At 38.3% G+C, this 15,013-nt stretch overlaps 1 protein-coding gene across 2 annotated transcripts in view; it reads left to right on the top strand.

Annotated features, from left to right (window-relative positions):
• Positions 1-15,013, top strand: part of PPP2R5C (protein phosphatase 2 regulatory subunit B'gamma) — a 189,714-nt gene that overhangs the window by 164,438 nt on the left and 10,263 nt on the right. For both annotated transcript variants that reach the window (XM_019518554.1, XM_019518555.1), the window contains 5 exons: positions 4,900-5,070; positions 5,817-5,944; positions 7,575-7,676; positions 8,363-8,435; positions 10,792-10,908. In XM_019518554.1, coding sequence (XP_019374099.1) covers positions 4,900-5,070; positions 5,817-5,944; positions 7,575-7,676; positions 8,363-8,435; positions 10,792-10,908 — 591 coding nt within the window. The remainder of the gene's footprint in view (positions 1-4,899; positions 5,071-5,816; positions 5,945-7,574; positions 7,677-8,362; positions 8,436-10,791; positions 10,909-15,013) is intronic.

Genomic DNA, 15,013 nt, shown 5'->3' with positions numbered 1-15,013 from the left:
TTCCCCGGCCCCCCCCCCCCCGCCCCCCGAAGATTTTGACAGGGATTCAGTCTGCTCCAGGTGTTTTGTCATTCTTCATCTGCTTGATGGCTTTTGCCATCAAGGGTTGGAGAGATTCCGAGAGAGTTTCTGACTGGATGTTGCAGGATGAAATTGAAAACCCTGTAATCAACAACAGTCTTGATTGAGAAGATCTTCAAAATGCTCCTTCCAGCAGCTACTGATGGCTCTCCTTTCTCTGATGTGGTCTCTTCCATCCTTAGTTTTCGAAGGGGTTGGTCTCTGAGTGCTAGGACCATAGATGGCTTTAGTATTAAAAAATCCCCATGTACGTAGTGGATGTCAGCAAGATGTTAACTCTCCTTCGCCTTGTCTTCCCATCATCTGTTCTTCATATTGCAGGTCTTCCTTTGGACCTCTGCCTTGGCTTGTTGGTGAATCAGTTTCTTTTGCTTAGAGTTAGAATCGTAGACAATGAAGGTTGGAAGGAATCTCAGGAAGTCATCTAGTCTAACCCCCTGCTCAAAGCAGGACCATCCCCAACTACATTATTCCAGCCAGGGCTTGGTTGAGCCAGGCCTTAAAACCTCAAAAGGCAGAGATTCTACCATTTCTCTAGGTAACCTGTTCTAGTGCTTCACCATCGTCCTAGTGAGAGTTTTTCCTAATATCCAAGCTGAACTTCCCTGGCTGCAATTTGAGACCAGTGCTCCTCGTTCCATCTTCTGTCCCCACTGAGAACAGTCTAGCTCCATCCTCTTTGTAACCACCCTTCAGGTAATTGAAGGTTTCTATTAAATACCCAATTCCCTTAGCCTCTCTTTATAAGTCAGGTGCTCCAGCCCCCAACCATCTTTGTTGCCCTCCATTGGACACTCCAATTTGTCCACAACCTTTCCATAGTGAGAGGCTCAAGTCTGGACACAGTACTTCTGACGTGGCCTCACCAGTGCAGTATAGAGGGGAATAATTACTTTCCTCGATTCTGCTGGCAGTGTTTCTACTAATGCAACCCAGTATGATGTTTAGCCTTCTTGGCAATAAGAGCACACTGACTCATATCCAGCTTATTATCCACTATAACCCCCACGTCCTTTCCTGCAGAGCTGCTGCTTAGTTAATTGGTCCCAAGCCTGTAGCGATGCATGGGATTCTTCTGTCCTAAGTACAGGACTTTGCACTTGTCCTTGTTGAACCTCTGTGAGATTTCTTTTGGTCCAATCCTCCAATTTGTCTAGGTTGCTCTGCATCCGAGCCCTACCCTCCAGCGTATCTACCAGTCCCCCCAGCTTGGTGTCATCTGCAAACTTGCTAAGGGTGTACTCCATCCCATATTTCAGAATATTAATGAAAATATTGAATGAAGGGGTCCCAGGACTGACCCCTGGGGCACTCCACTTAATACCAGATGTCCAACTAAACATTGAGCCATTGATCGCTACCCATTGAGTCCAATGATCCAGCCAGCTTTCTATCCACCTTACAGTCCATTCATCCATCGCATACTTCCTTAGCTTGCTTGCAAAAAAGTTGTGGGAGGCCGTATCAAAAACCTTGTTAAAGTCAAGGTATATCACATCAGCTGGTTTCCCCACAAACAGAGCCAATCATCCAATCACAGAAGGCAGCCAACTTGGTCAGACATGACTTTCCCCTGGTAAATGAATGCTGACTGTTCCCAAGTTGATGTATTTTTTTTTGCCAGAAACAAAAGGCCTTGCACGTACTCAACTCTTGGATCTCCTGGTTGTTCTCATCAAACCAGTCTGTGTTTCCTGGTAGTGAATCCAAGCGTCTCTTCACAGGCACTGATGACAGTGGACTTGAAGGCACCCCAAACACTGCTGACATTCTCCCATTGTTGTTAATTGGAATTCACCAGTTTTTTGTTGAGGCACTGGTAGAAGAGCTCTTACTTGATTGGATCCTTGAGTCCTTCGATGTTGACTTTCCATTGCCATTGATTTTGCTTCAGCTGTTGTTTGGGACCCAATTTGAATGACATAACTGAGCGGGTGAGTCAGCGACTGGTCCAGCAGTCATTACCTCCTAGCGTAGCTCGAGTGATGCCGACATCTTTGCAATCCTGGGCATGAACTATGACTTAGTCAATCAAGTGCCAGTGCTTAAATTGCAGGTGTTGCCATGATATCTTGTAACTGTTTTTTTGGTGGAACAGGGTGTGGCGATGGAGAGTCCCATGTTTCCTAAATTTGGTCAAGAGGAGCATGTCATTGGAGTTGACTTTTCTCACTCCTTTCTTGTTGATGATTCTGTTCCAGAGGTTTGAGTCCCTTCTAACTCTGGCATTGAAATCACCAAGCAGGATAAGTCTTCTCCCCCCAGAACGTCAGAGAATACTTGATTAAGGTTGACATAGAATTCCTTCTTGGTTTCATCAGTGGCATTGAAAGTTGGGGCATATGTGCTGGCAACAGTGGCGTATAGACTCCCTGCCGATTTTTAAAATGGAGTCATGAGGCGTGCTCATTAAGTCCAATAGGGAACTTGTTGAGTTGGTTTGTGTGTTCATTCTTAATGGTAAATTAACTTGGTGTTCTCCTTCCTGCTTGCCTTTCCAGAAGAAGATGTAGCCACCTCTTTTTTTTTTTTTCCTTCTTTGAGCTGCCCATCTCTCACTTGGGTCTTGCGTAGTGCGGGGATGTCAGTGTTATCACCCGAGTTCTTGAGCCACAATTGCAGTGTAGTACTCTGGGTGTTCACTGTTAGGATTGTCCATGAGGGTCCGGATGTTCCAGGTCCCAAAAATGGTTGTGTTTCCATTATTTCAATCACAGTAAAGGTGAATCTCACTGCATGTGGTTATCCAGTCAGGAAAAGCAGAGTAAGAGACTGTTTAGGGCACCTTTTCTAGCATCCTCCTCATGTGGTGTGAGTAGAGTCGATCCTAAAAAGGTCTGCCCAGTCAGTAAACAGCTGCCAAATCGCACTCCTGCCAATCCAAGTGCTGGATGACTTTCTTCTAAGTGCCACCTTCATGCCAGTTCATGACTAGGAGCTTCCAGGCCTCGCAGTCCTGCTCCCATCATCCCTAGCTGGCTGCTGAAGAGTTTGAAAAATATGCTAAATCCATTTTCAAGCTTGGGCATGATTTCTTTTTATTGTGGAGAGGCTGCTGCACTTCAGCTTCCATAAGGCTCTTGACAGAATGGGACCTTGATCCAATGGCAAGGAGGTGAAGACAACTGGAGATCACATTCCCCTGCAGCCCTCGTCCACATACTCCATCATTGAGGATTCATGGGCCCATGGCTGGGGCTGGACAGGCTTATTATACTTTACTCACCAAGCCACAACACCTTCAGAGGATATATGTAGCTTTTCAGGAGGGAGAGCGTTGCCATCTGCTGTCCCCCCCACATCCTGGTGCTGTTGCTGCTGCTTGGTCTACAATTATTTATTCATGAGAGAGAACCCTCCTTAGTTCACAGCTAGCCTTCCCTGAAGGTCATTCTACATGCCACCTGTGGACATGCTGAACCAGCTTCCATAATTAATAAATATACCAAGTCAGCCCTCACCCAAAAAGAAATAAAATAAGGGAGTAGATTTTGCAGCTTGTTTAGTACATTTTCGTAATTCTTTCAGTAGGCTGCCCTCAGAACGTTACTGACTTATGACTGTTCATCCTTCTGCCTCAAAAACTAATTATATGTAAGCAAGTTTCTTTCCTGAAATGACTGTTCAGTGTTTCATGTTTTCTTGATATTCACCATCTATAATTACCCTTGGCTTTTCTTTAGTTGGAAAATTTCTGTATTAATTAAAAGGAAAACTTTCTTTCAGGAAGAATGGCTAATATTAGATGATAACTTTTATAATAATATGGGTACATATGTTATCTGTGTATTTTTGGTCTAAAAGAAAAATATATTTTTTAAACGTGTGCTAATTTCATATTGCAATCTATTGCATAATAAAAAAGCACCAGTTTTTCTATGCAGAATATGGATTTTAAGAGTGCTCAGTCTATGCTAAAAGTGCCATTCCAGTTTCAGATATTACACATTCTGTATAATTGACCGTGGTGATAGAAGTATCAGTAAATATGCTTTTTAAGTCGGTATAACTTTCCAAATTTTAAGATTTTTGTCTTGCATGTTTTGAACTGCCCACATCTTTGACAAGTATGAATAAAGGAGCAAAAGAGGATTGTGTTAATAGTACACAGTATTTTTATCAGTCTTGTCATTGAGAAGTTGTGAATGTCCATGACAGTCTGTGAACTTAACCTTTACAAGAAGCCACAAAAAATGTAATTTGTAAAGTAGAAGTCTTTTGTGAGACTTGAGTTATACCAGTAAGGGTTTTCAATATCATCCCAAATATGAAAGGGAACAAAAGAGGATAGGAGATTGGGTATGTCTGAAGAAGGGTGCTTGCACCCAAAAGCTGGTAAAGTACAATTTTTCCAACTATTCAGTTGGTCTAATAAAAAATAGCACATTTACCCAGATAACTTTGTTTATAAAGCAAAGGGGCTTAATTGTTGCAAAAACAAAAACATTTGATTTTTGTATGTTAATTATATGGTTTGGTGTCAGAAATGTATATTTCACCTTCTTGATAACTATGCACTTCCTTTTAATGTAATTGTTCATGTTTTGGAGCATCACGTTTTCCATTTGATTTCATAATTCTTTGTTTTGGAAATAGTACAATAATTTTCATGACAGTTCATCATGCCTGTCTCTACCGCTATTTGAGACCAGAATTTTCAGTCTTTTATTCTGGTAACAAAAAAGAAAATACTTTAATTATAACAGTTTCTATAAGAAATTCATTTTTCTTTAGTACAAGGGAAAAGATGAGGAATTAAAAAACTTATTTTCCCAACTGTATTCAGGCTTTTTATGGTGAACTTTTTTGTTTTTGCAGGTGGTAATGGCACTGCTGAAATACTGGCCAAAGACTCACAGTCCAAAAGAAGTCATGTTTTTAAATGAATTAGAGGAGATTTTAGATGTTATTGAACCATCTGAATTTGTGAAGGTTATGGAGCCTCTTTTCAGGCAGCTAGCCAAATGTGTATCCAGTCCACATTTCCAGGTCTGTACTTTTTGGGACTAGTTTGAAAGGAATTTTACATCACTAATTAATGACTTTGATAATTATTTGTACTAAACTTCTCAAAATATGAAATTTAACAGTTGCTTAAATAGGTGATTTTATACTTGATTAAAAATGGCTGGTTTTTAAACATTTGTTTTACAAACAATAGAATATTCCTAAAGTGTATTCAGTTTTTTCAGGTGTTTACCAAAATAGGATCATTTCAGGGCTCTGTTAAGCTCAGCTTAACATCTCCCTCTATTTTTTGGCAGCAGAATCCTGGAATTTCGTTTTCTGAAGTTTAACTAATCCTTGAAATCTTAACACTGCAGTGGAAACACAGGAATAAATATTTAAAGTTTTGAGTTGGTTTTCAAAGTTTTTGTCCATAATTGCTATATTGTACTGCTTTTAATTAGAGAAGACTTGTGTTTACTCTTTCTTGAGAGAGCACTGTTTTTCCCTGTAGAAATTAATAATTTCATATCCAGCATATGAAACTTTAAGTTCATTGTCTGCTTTTTACTCTACAGTCTGATATTTTTCAAAATACAGTCTGCAGTCTGTCCATTTTTATTTAAGATTGATTATCTGACAAGTGTTTCCAGGTAATCGGAAAGCCCATCCAGTGGTGCTGATACATAAATTGTGATTTAACTTGTCATTTTTGGTGTGTATCTCAGTTGTCATCTGTCTAATAAGGTTTAATTGACTGAAAGAGTTCTTACCTTCATGCCTTGTAGGTGGCCGAACGAGCACTATACTACTGGAATAACGAATATATTATGAGTTTAATCAGTGACAATGCAGCAAAGATTTTGCCCATCATGTTTCCATCCTTGTACAGGAATTCAAAAACACATTGGAACAAGTAAGAGAATCTTTTACAAATAAAATATCTGACAATATATTTAAAGAATTTAGTTAATTTTGTTAATGCTGCTTATCTGTGTAGAATTTTAGGTTCAGACAGTTAGGGTTAAAATGTCTTATCTTTGAATTGCCACTTGTAGTTATAATCATGTAGAATGACCCTATTTCTCCCTTGACATTAATTTGAAGATGAGTATGGTTAACTACCATACCACTGCCAAAGGACATTTGAGAGCATGGACTATAGTGCCAATGTACAGTTCATGTTAGCTCATCTATTCATATACATACCACTTTCATTTTGAATTATCACGTTATTTGTATGTTAATTTGTATTATATGCTACTGTAGACATTTTAGTTGCTGACCTACACTTTGTTGATCCATGTGTTTTCATTGATGGGTTTTTTTCTGTGCCCATGTTCAGATCTCCTTTTCCCTTATTCTTTGCATTTGTCATCTGTTTTTCTCTTTTTTTTTTTACTACATATTTCCTTTTTTATTTGCAAATGTACAATAGCATAGAACTCAAGCATGAAAGCAAACCTAGTCGCTTCTGTTCCATGCACCTTTTGAGCTACTATGCTAATACTTGTGGTATGGTGGCCTGCTGATGGCTGTGGATCAAGGACTACTGAAGGGCTGGCCTTGATAACTCTGCTATTAATCATAGTGAAAGAAATAAAGAGTAAAGAATATTGTTTAAATGAAAGATTACAATGACTAGATATAGGTAATCTACACATCGGTTAAATATAATCTGGATTACTCTTTAATTGTATTCTTTAAAAAAAAGAAACTATGAATAGTAAATATAGTTCATTTTCTGTCTTTTTCTCTCTTGTGGCCCTCCATTCATTCTATCCTGAGCATGAGTGATGCCATAATACCCAGTACAGCCACATTCTCACTGTGTACCTCAAATGCATGATGCAAAGTAATCGTGTAACTGATTGCTCTTTGGATCTGGTAATCAGTAATGTGTAATAGATTACTTTTACAGAGTAACTTAAACTTCCCTGGCAGGAAATGCTATCTACTGCAGGTGAAGATTTCTTTTACTTCATTTTTCATGCTTTCTCTAATCTATGTTCAAGAAAACAATTTTAAAGGGCCCCATTAAAATTGTGATTTAGTATTTTGTGTTTTTCAACATTGTGTGTTAGGTGACTATATTTTTAAAGATAAGTTATTTCAGTCTAATTCCCTTTACAGAATGGAAATATTTCTAGAATTGGTTGATAATATACATTTTTTGTTGATATCTTTATTGCCATCTTATTTTGTTTAATGATATTTAATCAAAATATCAATTCTTAAACTTTACAAAATCTTATTAACACACAATGCTACATAAAGGAGAGATAAAATTTCTGACGAATATTTTTCATTATTAAATGGCAAATACTGCTGTAGAGTAATAAAAATGTGTTCAAAGGATTTATTTATTTAGTGTTTGTATTAGCCATACTGTAGCTAAACTGAAACATCCATTAACTAGTTTTGTTTTCACTTATTCTAAAATAATGTAATTTTCCAGTTATGTAGGCTATTGGCTACTGTTGACCAGAACAATAGATTTCAAAGTTTAAAGTACTCTGAGTTTCAACCCGAAGTTTTACTTATAGGACAATACATGGCTTGATATACAATGCTCTGAAACTCTTCATGGAGATGAACCAAAAACTGTTCGATGACTGCACACAACAATTTAAAGCAGAGAAGCTGAAGTAAGTGTCATATTAATGTCTAGTTTACTCTAATTTAGACAAATTTAAATAAGAGTTTAGAATATTTTTTATGTGAATTTGCTTTTCTCCATTTCTCTAATACTGATGAAGTATCCAATTTGGACATAGTTTTTTTTATTTGCTTATTTTTTACATAATTGGACATGCATTTTAGAGTGTATACCAGTTTAAATGCAGAAGATTGTAGGAAAGTAGGGCTGGAAGGGACCTCATAAGGTCATTTAGTCCAGCCTCCTGCTCTAGGTAGGATCATCTCTGACTAAACCATCCCAGCAATGTGATTGTTCTGTTGTAATTGTGCTACTTTTAGCAACATAAAACCATTAAATAATCAAAAAAGCTAAACGGCAATAAGGATTTTCTGCTTGTCATTGTTTTCTTGAGCCGTTTCTTTTCTCTTTAATGTTGTCCTGAATTTGCGACCCTTTTTTAGCTTTGTTCTCACATAGCAGTGCAGCATAGCTTTCATATGTAAAAGCTGACTTGGGTTTTTTTTTGTTTTTTAATTAATAAATTATGTTTTGGCATTTGTAGGGACCTGTTTAGATGTGTAAAATAGTCAGCTATTCATTATTCTAATAAAAGTTCCTTTACATTTGTATGAATTTTATTATTTGAATTTGGTAAACTGATCTATTGCTATTTTTTAACTTTCCTTTTTTCAGAGAGAAGCTAAAATTGAAGGAACGAGAAGAAGCATGGGTTAAAATAGAAAATCTAGCCAAATCAAATCCCCAGGTATTTAGAAAAGATTAACATGTTCATGTTAAAATATTTTAGTTTTTGTTAAATGTTAGTGGGGAAAACAGGTATGCAAGTAACCCTGGAAATAAAATATTTCACTAATACTGTATGTGTAAGTTCTCCAATAAAAATGCTTTTAAAATTTGGAACCTTTCTGTTGTGCAAGTACTTATTTTGAATATAAGGGTTTCAAACAAGGTTAAAGTACCTGTTCCTGTCTCTGTCATATGATGTACCTATATAACTGTGGTCTGAAAAGTGATTTGTTTAGAATTGCATAAACACAGAAGCTTCCTGTCTCTTGAAACTTTTTGTAAACAAATGTAAACGTAAATTAAAATAAGACGGTTGAGACTAGGAGTATTTCTACCAAAAATAACTCCTGGTCTGTGTCCTTAGTGATAGGGTCAGATTATTTACTGTTCCATGTCAAATGGACTAACATAATATTACATGTTCCTGACTGCTTTTTCTGCTTGGTGCTTCATTTGTTTCTGTTTTAAATTTTTCATATCAATAGAAAACACTTCTGGCTAGGTTCAACTGGTGAATAGTCCCATGGCTGCATTCTGGGATCCTCGATCCTAATTTCAAGTTTAGAACTAAGTTAATGTCTGTTCCTATTAAAGCTTGCCAGCGGGCTTTATTAAGCCAAAGCCGTTTCAGTAAGATTTTTTTTTTATGTATGCAATTTCTGGAAAAAAAAAATTTCAGTGGTACTCTGAAAACACTTAGCAATATAAATGAGACATGTTAGCAACAGTCACTTGAATGAGGTTAATATATTGTAATTTTATAAACAACCGATGAATTTCTGTGAAAACAGAAATACTTACAACTTTGGTAACAAAATTCATTTTATTTTGATGGCTCTATTTATTTACATGGATCACTGTCATGGGAACTTTCTGATTAACCTTTTGCTAATAAGGCTTATTATTTTAGTATTAGTAGTATTTATATTATTAGTATAAGTATTGTTTTTGTTATTTAAATGGTACCATACGAGCTCATTTAATGAACAGTATATGTTAGTTCAGAATAAACTTGTTGTTTCTCACAAATGATAAGCAATTGTGCATTGCTAAATAACTGGTGTGACTTTTATCTGATTGGTACATAATTACAGTAATTGAAATGTGAAATTATGCTACTGTTCTTTAAAAGTCATGCTTTATAATTATGCAAGCTTTTAAAGCTACTTAACATAATCACTGCACCTGATACTGTGCATAGTCTGCTTGAATGAAAAAATGAGTACATAATCAACTAGTTAAATCTAAAATTAGGGTTTTTTTAACACTTTGTCCTTGACCACAAAAAAAATCTACGTAAGGATGTATGTGCTTGTGCTTAACCACTTTGTTTTGCATTGGGAACATTTTTCTTTCAGAATTTGTATCTTTTGTATACATTTGTATTTTTACTGTCTTATCTAGCATTTTTTTATATTCCTAATTTCAGTGGTATTTCTTATTGGGAGGTAACCCTAACTCTGAATATTATATACATTATAAAAAAAATCACACAGTATATAGCATACTTAATCATTTTTCCAATTATTTTGTTCATTTTTCTGCTTTGTCATGTCACATGTGAAAGAACGTATATGTATTTATAACTGAGCTATGCAGTAACTTAATATTTGTGGAAAAAGTCTCAATGGCTTTTAAATAGATAAAACAATTTTATTGCACCTGAAGAGTGGTTCACCTGCTTTAAAATGAAAATATAAACTGTCAGGATATTTGCAGACTAGTGGTCTACATTTTAAGTTGAGGTTGTGTAAAATTTAATTCATCAGGTCTTTTTGTTAGTAAAGGTCCCCCATATGTTCCTATTTTATAGTCATTAAAAGAGAAGTGTTTATCAAAGTATGAAACTGTTTAAATCAGCCATAGGTTGAATTTGATCTTTTATTACTGAGTGGTTTTTGTTACAAATGCAAGCTTATATCTGCAGGTAAAACCACTATGCATTATAGCTTTTTGTTAATTTAACAGTGTACTAGTACAGTGAAATTAAGCTGTTGGCATAGCAGAGCTTGAGCACTGGCAAAATAAGATTTTTTTTTCTTTTCTTCCCTTACCTTAAAACTCAGATTTATGCAAGTTTAAAGTGTCATTTTGTGTTTTACTCTCATTTAACATTTAAATAGGTTTCTGCCAGAATTGGATTTATTTTTTTCTCATTTTTCAGTCCATGCAGGGAACATAATTACTTCTGATACTAAAAATATATAATACCGAAGCTAGTCTCAAATTAGCAATCACAGAAATAATATGAATTGCGCCTAGTGTATAGGTTTTGTTGCTAAAAATTATTATTTTAACACTTTGCATTTTATTAGTACCCAGTATATAGTGACTCCAGTGTGCTGAACAGTCCTGTTGCAATGGAAACAGATGGGCCTTTAATTGAAGATTTGCAGATGCTGAAAAAGACAGTGAAAGAAGAGGCTTGTCAGGTAGTACCACGTGAAGACATTCAATTGCACTCTGCAAACTTAATTTACAAATCTGTAACTATTAGTACAAACTAAATATATGCACTAGCTTGTTTAAAAAAGAGCAGCATCTATTAACCTTTAGAAACTAATCTTCGGTAGTATTTACAGCGATTTTAACTGTTGGATCCTATCACAATCTATTTACTATCAAAGCTGATACTTTAAAATTATAATGGAGTAGGCAAAAATCTAAATTTCCCCTTTGCATGTTTGGTACTGTATGTTTTGTGACATTCTCTGTACACTTTTTGTTTCCTTCCCCCTTGAAATTTTTAATCCTTGTCACACTGGAGATGATATGTAAATTTTGAGGGCGATTTTAAAAAGACAGGTTGTGTCATTTTTCTCTATACTAGTTTACTTGCACTAAGGAAGAGTTTTAAGAAATATGATCAGATTTTGTCATTAACAGAGCACTTGCATCATCTCTCTTTTAAAGTGCACTGCATTAAGTTTGTGTATATCAGTGTATTACATCTATAACACAAACAGGCATAAAGAGAATAATCTTTTAGTGATGTTGCCAGTTTTCAGTGTTGCTAATCTGGCTGACTTTTCCTTGTATCTGATCTCTTCTTTCTGTAGAAAATAGTGGCAGCATAACTGGCAGTTTCTTGAGTCCTCAGAATTTCCTTTGCCCTGAGCTGTTTATCTGGTTCTGGCATGACTGTATTAGTCACTGCACTGATTTCTTACCAATGGGTGACAATATAGAGTCTGAGATGATTTCTTTTAGATTGTCAACACCTTCTGGAAGAGCTAGCCTTGAGATTGTTGATTCACTTGTAAACACTGGCGGGAATGTATAGAGCTGCTTTTATGTGGCTATCTGTTGTACGTAATTACTGTTGTGCTGTAAAAGTGCTCTCTTGTGCTGTCTCGCAGGGTACTCCTTGCATGTAGAGCAGAGGTTGGCAGTGTTTTTGGGCAGAGTGCCAAAAACACGCGAAACCTCAGCTTGTAAGATTTTAGCATGCTGGGGCAGATGGGAGGGGAATTACGAGGGGCCCTATCCTTCTTGTGGCAGTGCAGCGCTGGCCCCTTCCCCACCATCCACCCCAAGGGCTCCACAGACCCCAGCGCAGCTGCTTGCAGCCTCCCTGTCTCCTGCTGTGAGGTGGCAGGTGCCTGTCCAGAGCCCAGGCCAGCTGTCGCAGCAGCTGGGAGGCTGCGTGCAACTGCATCAGGATCCACAGAGTCCTGGCCCAGCTCGTTGCCAGTGGCAGGTGCATGTGCACCTTGGGGTGGATGGTGAGGAAGGAGCCGGGATTGCACTGCCACAACAAGGATCAGGCCCCTCACAGATTCCCTGCCATCCACCCTGAAGCACAGGTGCCAAGAAAAAAGCCTTCATGTGCCACACTCTGGCATGTGTGCTAGGGGTTTCCAATGCATGATGTAGAACATGCACTTGAAGCTTGTAGGAGGCTTTGTGAGAAGCTGCCCAGTACTGCAAACTATTCAGTTTCATAGGACTTTTCATCTAGAGAACCAACTGAAACTAGCTTTCAGGGAACTAAAATTACCATTATATGTAAAGTTCATTTCCATTGTAAGACTGAAAACTTTTAAATCACAGCCACTGGCCCTGGTATTGATAGCATCCTCACTGCCTGTCTCTTGTCCTGTGATATATTGTAGGGTTTCATATCTAATTTTGTTATAAGGTACAAGAATGTGCTCTGTGTCTTTGTGTGGGAAAAGCCAGAGTTGCCATTCTTGTGGACCCCTTTGGACTGTATATCTACTGCATCTTTACTGATGATCGCTGGAGACTGGACTTTAACCAGGTGGTGCCTTCCAGCCCAGTGGTTCTAAAAGAATTGAATTTTAAGAGTGGTGGATGCCAGGGACAGCAAAATAAATTCCAATGAAGTGAAGAAAAACTATCGTTCTCTTGCATATCATGTGATCTCCTCCTCCCCCTTTTCCTAGACATGCAAGGTGCCACACGCAACAGAAAACTGGGTGGAGGGAGTTTCTTCCTATTGCCCTGTTGACATAAGGTAGCACCCAGAAACCCCAGTCAGGATTGGAGCTTCATTGTGCTAAGCTGTGTTGCCTTCTATGATAAGATGATTGGATCTGTGGATGAGGGAAGACCAGTGGATGTGGTATACCTTGACTTCAGCAAGGTTTTTGATACAATCTCCCATAACGTTCTCACAGGCAAGCTAAGGAAGGATGGGTTGGATAAATGGCCTGTAAGGTGGATAGAAAACTGGTTGAATTATCTGGCTCAGAGGGTAGTAATCAATGACTCGATGTCTGGTTGGCACCCAATATCAAGTGGGTCGGTCCTGGTTCTGGGTGTTTAATTTCTTCATCAGTGGCCTGGAAGATGGCATAGAATGCACCCTCAGCAAGTTTGTAGATGACACCAAGCTGGGGGAGGGGAGTAGTAGGTGTGTTGGAAATAATGCTAGGATTCAGAGAGACCTTGACATACTGAAGGATTGGACCAAAAGAAATCCCATGAGGTTCAACCGGGTGAGTGCAAAGTCTCATGTATTTAACTGGTACAAGCTGGGGGCTGACTGGCTGAGCAGCAGCTCTGCAGAAAAGGACCTGGGGGTTACAGTGGACAGTAAGCTGAATGCGAGTCAGCAATGTTCCCTACTTGCCAACAAGGCTAATGGCATACTGGACTGCATTGGTAGGTGTGTTGTCAGCAGATCAAGGAAAGAGATTATGTCAGCACTGATGAGGCCACATCTGGAGTACTGTGTCCAGTTTTGGGCCCCCCACTATAGAAAGGAAGTGGATGAGTTGAAGAGAGTCCAGCAGAGGGCAACAAAAATGGTTCAAGGGCTGGGGCACATGACTTGGGAGGAGAGGTTGAGGGATCTGGCTTATTTAGAAAAGAGAAGATGGTGGGGGGCAGAATTTGATAGCAGCCTTTAACTCTCTGAAGGGGTTTTCCAAAGAGAATGGAGCAAGACTGTGCTCAGTGGTGGCAAATGACAGAACAAGAAGAAACAGTCTCAAGTTGCAGCAAGGGAGGTTTAGTTTCCATATTAGGAAAAACTTTCCTAAAACTTAGGGTAGCAAACCATTGGAATAGGTTACCCAGAGAAGATGTGGACTCTCCATTCTTGGAGGTTTTTAAGACCCAGCTAAGGCAAAGCTTTGGCTGGGATGATCTAGTTGGGGATGGTCCTGCTTTAAGCAGGGGGTGGGACTAGATGACTCCTGAGGTCCCTTTCAACCCTAATTTTATATGATTCCATTCCTTTGTAATGTAAATGAAAACTTTTCCCTACTGTGGAATGGGTTACAGTACCTGGAAGTAGTAGAGGTATTTGAAGGAGGAGGCCATGCAGGATCAGATTTGATCACCCTGTTACAGAAAAACATTCCCCATCTGACCAGGTTCCTCTGGTCTATCAGATGGGAGATCTGGCCTGATTAGTCTTCATACATACGTCAACTTTGTCTATTGCTGCAGAAATCAAACACACCTGAGAAAAATTGATTTAAGTAGCTGGTTGAAAGAGCTTTATTGAGAAATGAGGAAGTAGCCAGGTCAATATAAATAATGTAACACTGGGGAAAGATTAAAAAAAAGGGGGAGGCAAGGTGCAGGAGAGGAGGGGAACCAGTCCTGTTAAAGCCATGGAGGAAGTTTTGAAGCAGAAGCTCACAAAGATTTGGTGCCTTTACCCTCTACTCTCCCAGTAACTTTCTTCCATGGGAAATGAGTTGACTGTCTTGCTACAATATTTTCCCTAAAATTATGGTAGTCTTTCCAGTAGTCCAGAACTCCTTGTAAAATTTTAAGCTTGTGACTTTTGGTTTGGAAAAATAGGGAAGTTTGAAGAAAAAATGTTTAAAAGCCTTTCTAATCCTACCAGAAATGCCCTAGAGTATGTAAAGAGTACCTATTAAAATAAGGCCATTCTGGAAATGTTTCATAGTTTCTAGGGTCGGAAGGGACCTGAGCAGATCATCTAGTCCGACCCCCTGCCATGGCAGGAAGAGCACTGGGGTCAAATGACCCCAGTAAGGTGGTCATCCAACCTCCTCTTAAAAACCCCCAGGGTGGGAGCCTGCACCACCTCAC

The sequence above is a fragment of the Gavialis gangeticus genome, unplaced genomic scaffold (genome assembly GCF_001723915.1).
Source record: "Gavialis gangeticus isolate Ggan-Ray unplaced genomic scaffold, GavGan_comp1, whole genome shotgun sequence".
NCBI lineage: Eukaryota > Metazoa > Chordata > Crocodylia > Gavialidae > Gavialis > Gavialis gangeticus.
This window is presented reverse-complemented; position numbering and strand designations above follow the sequence as displayed.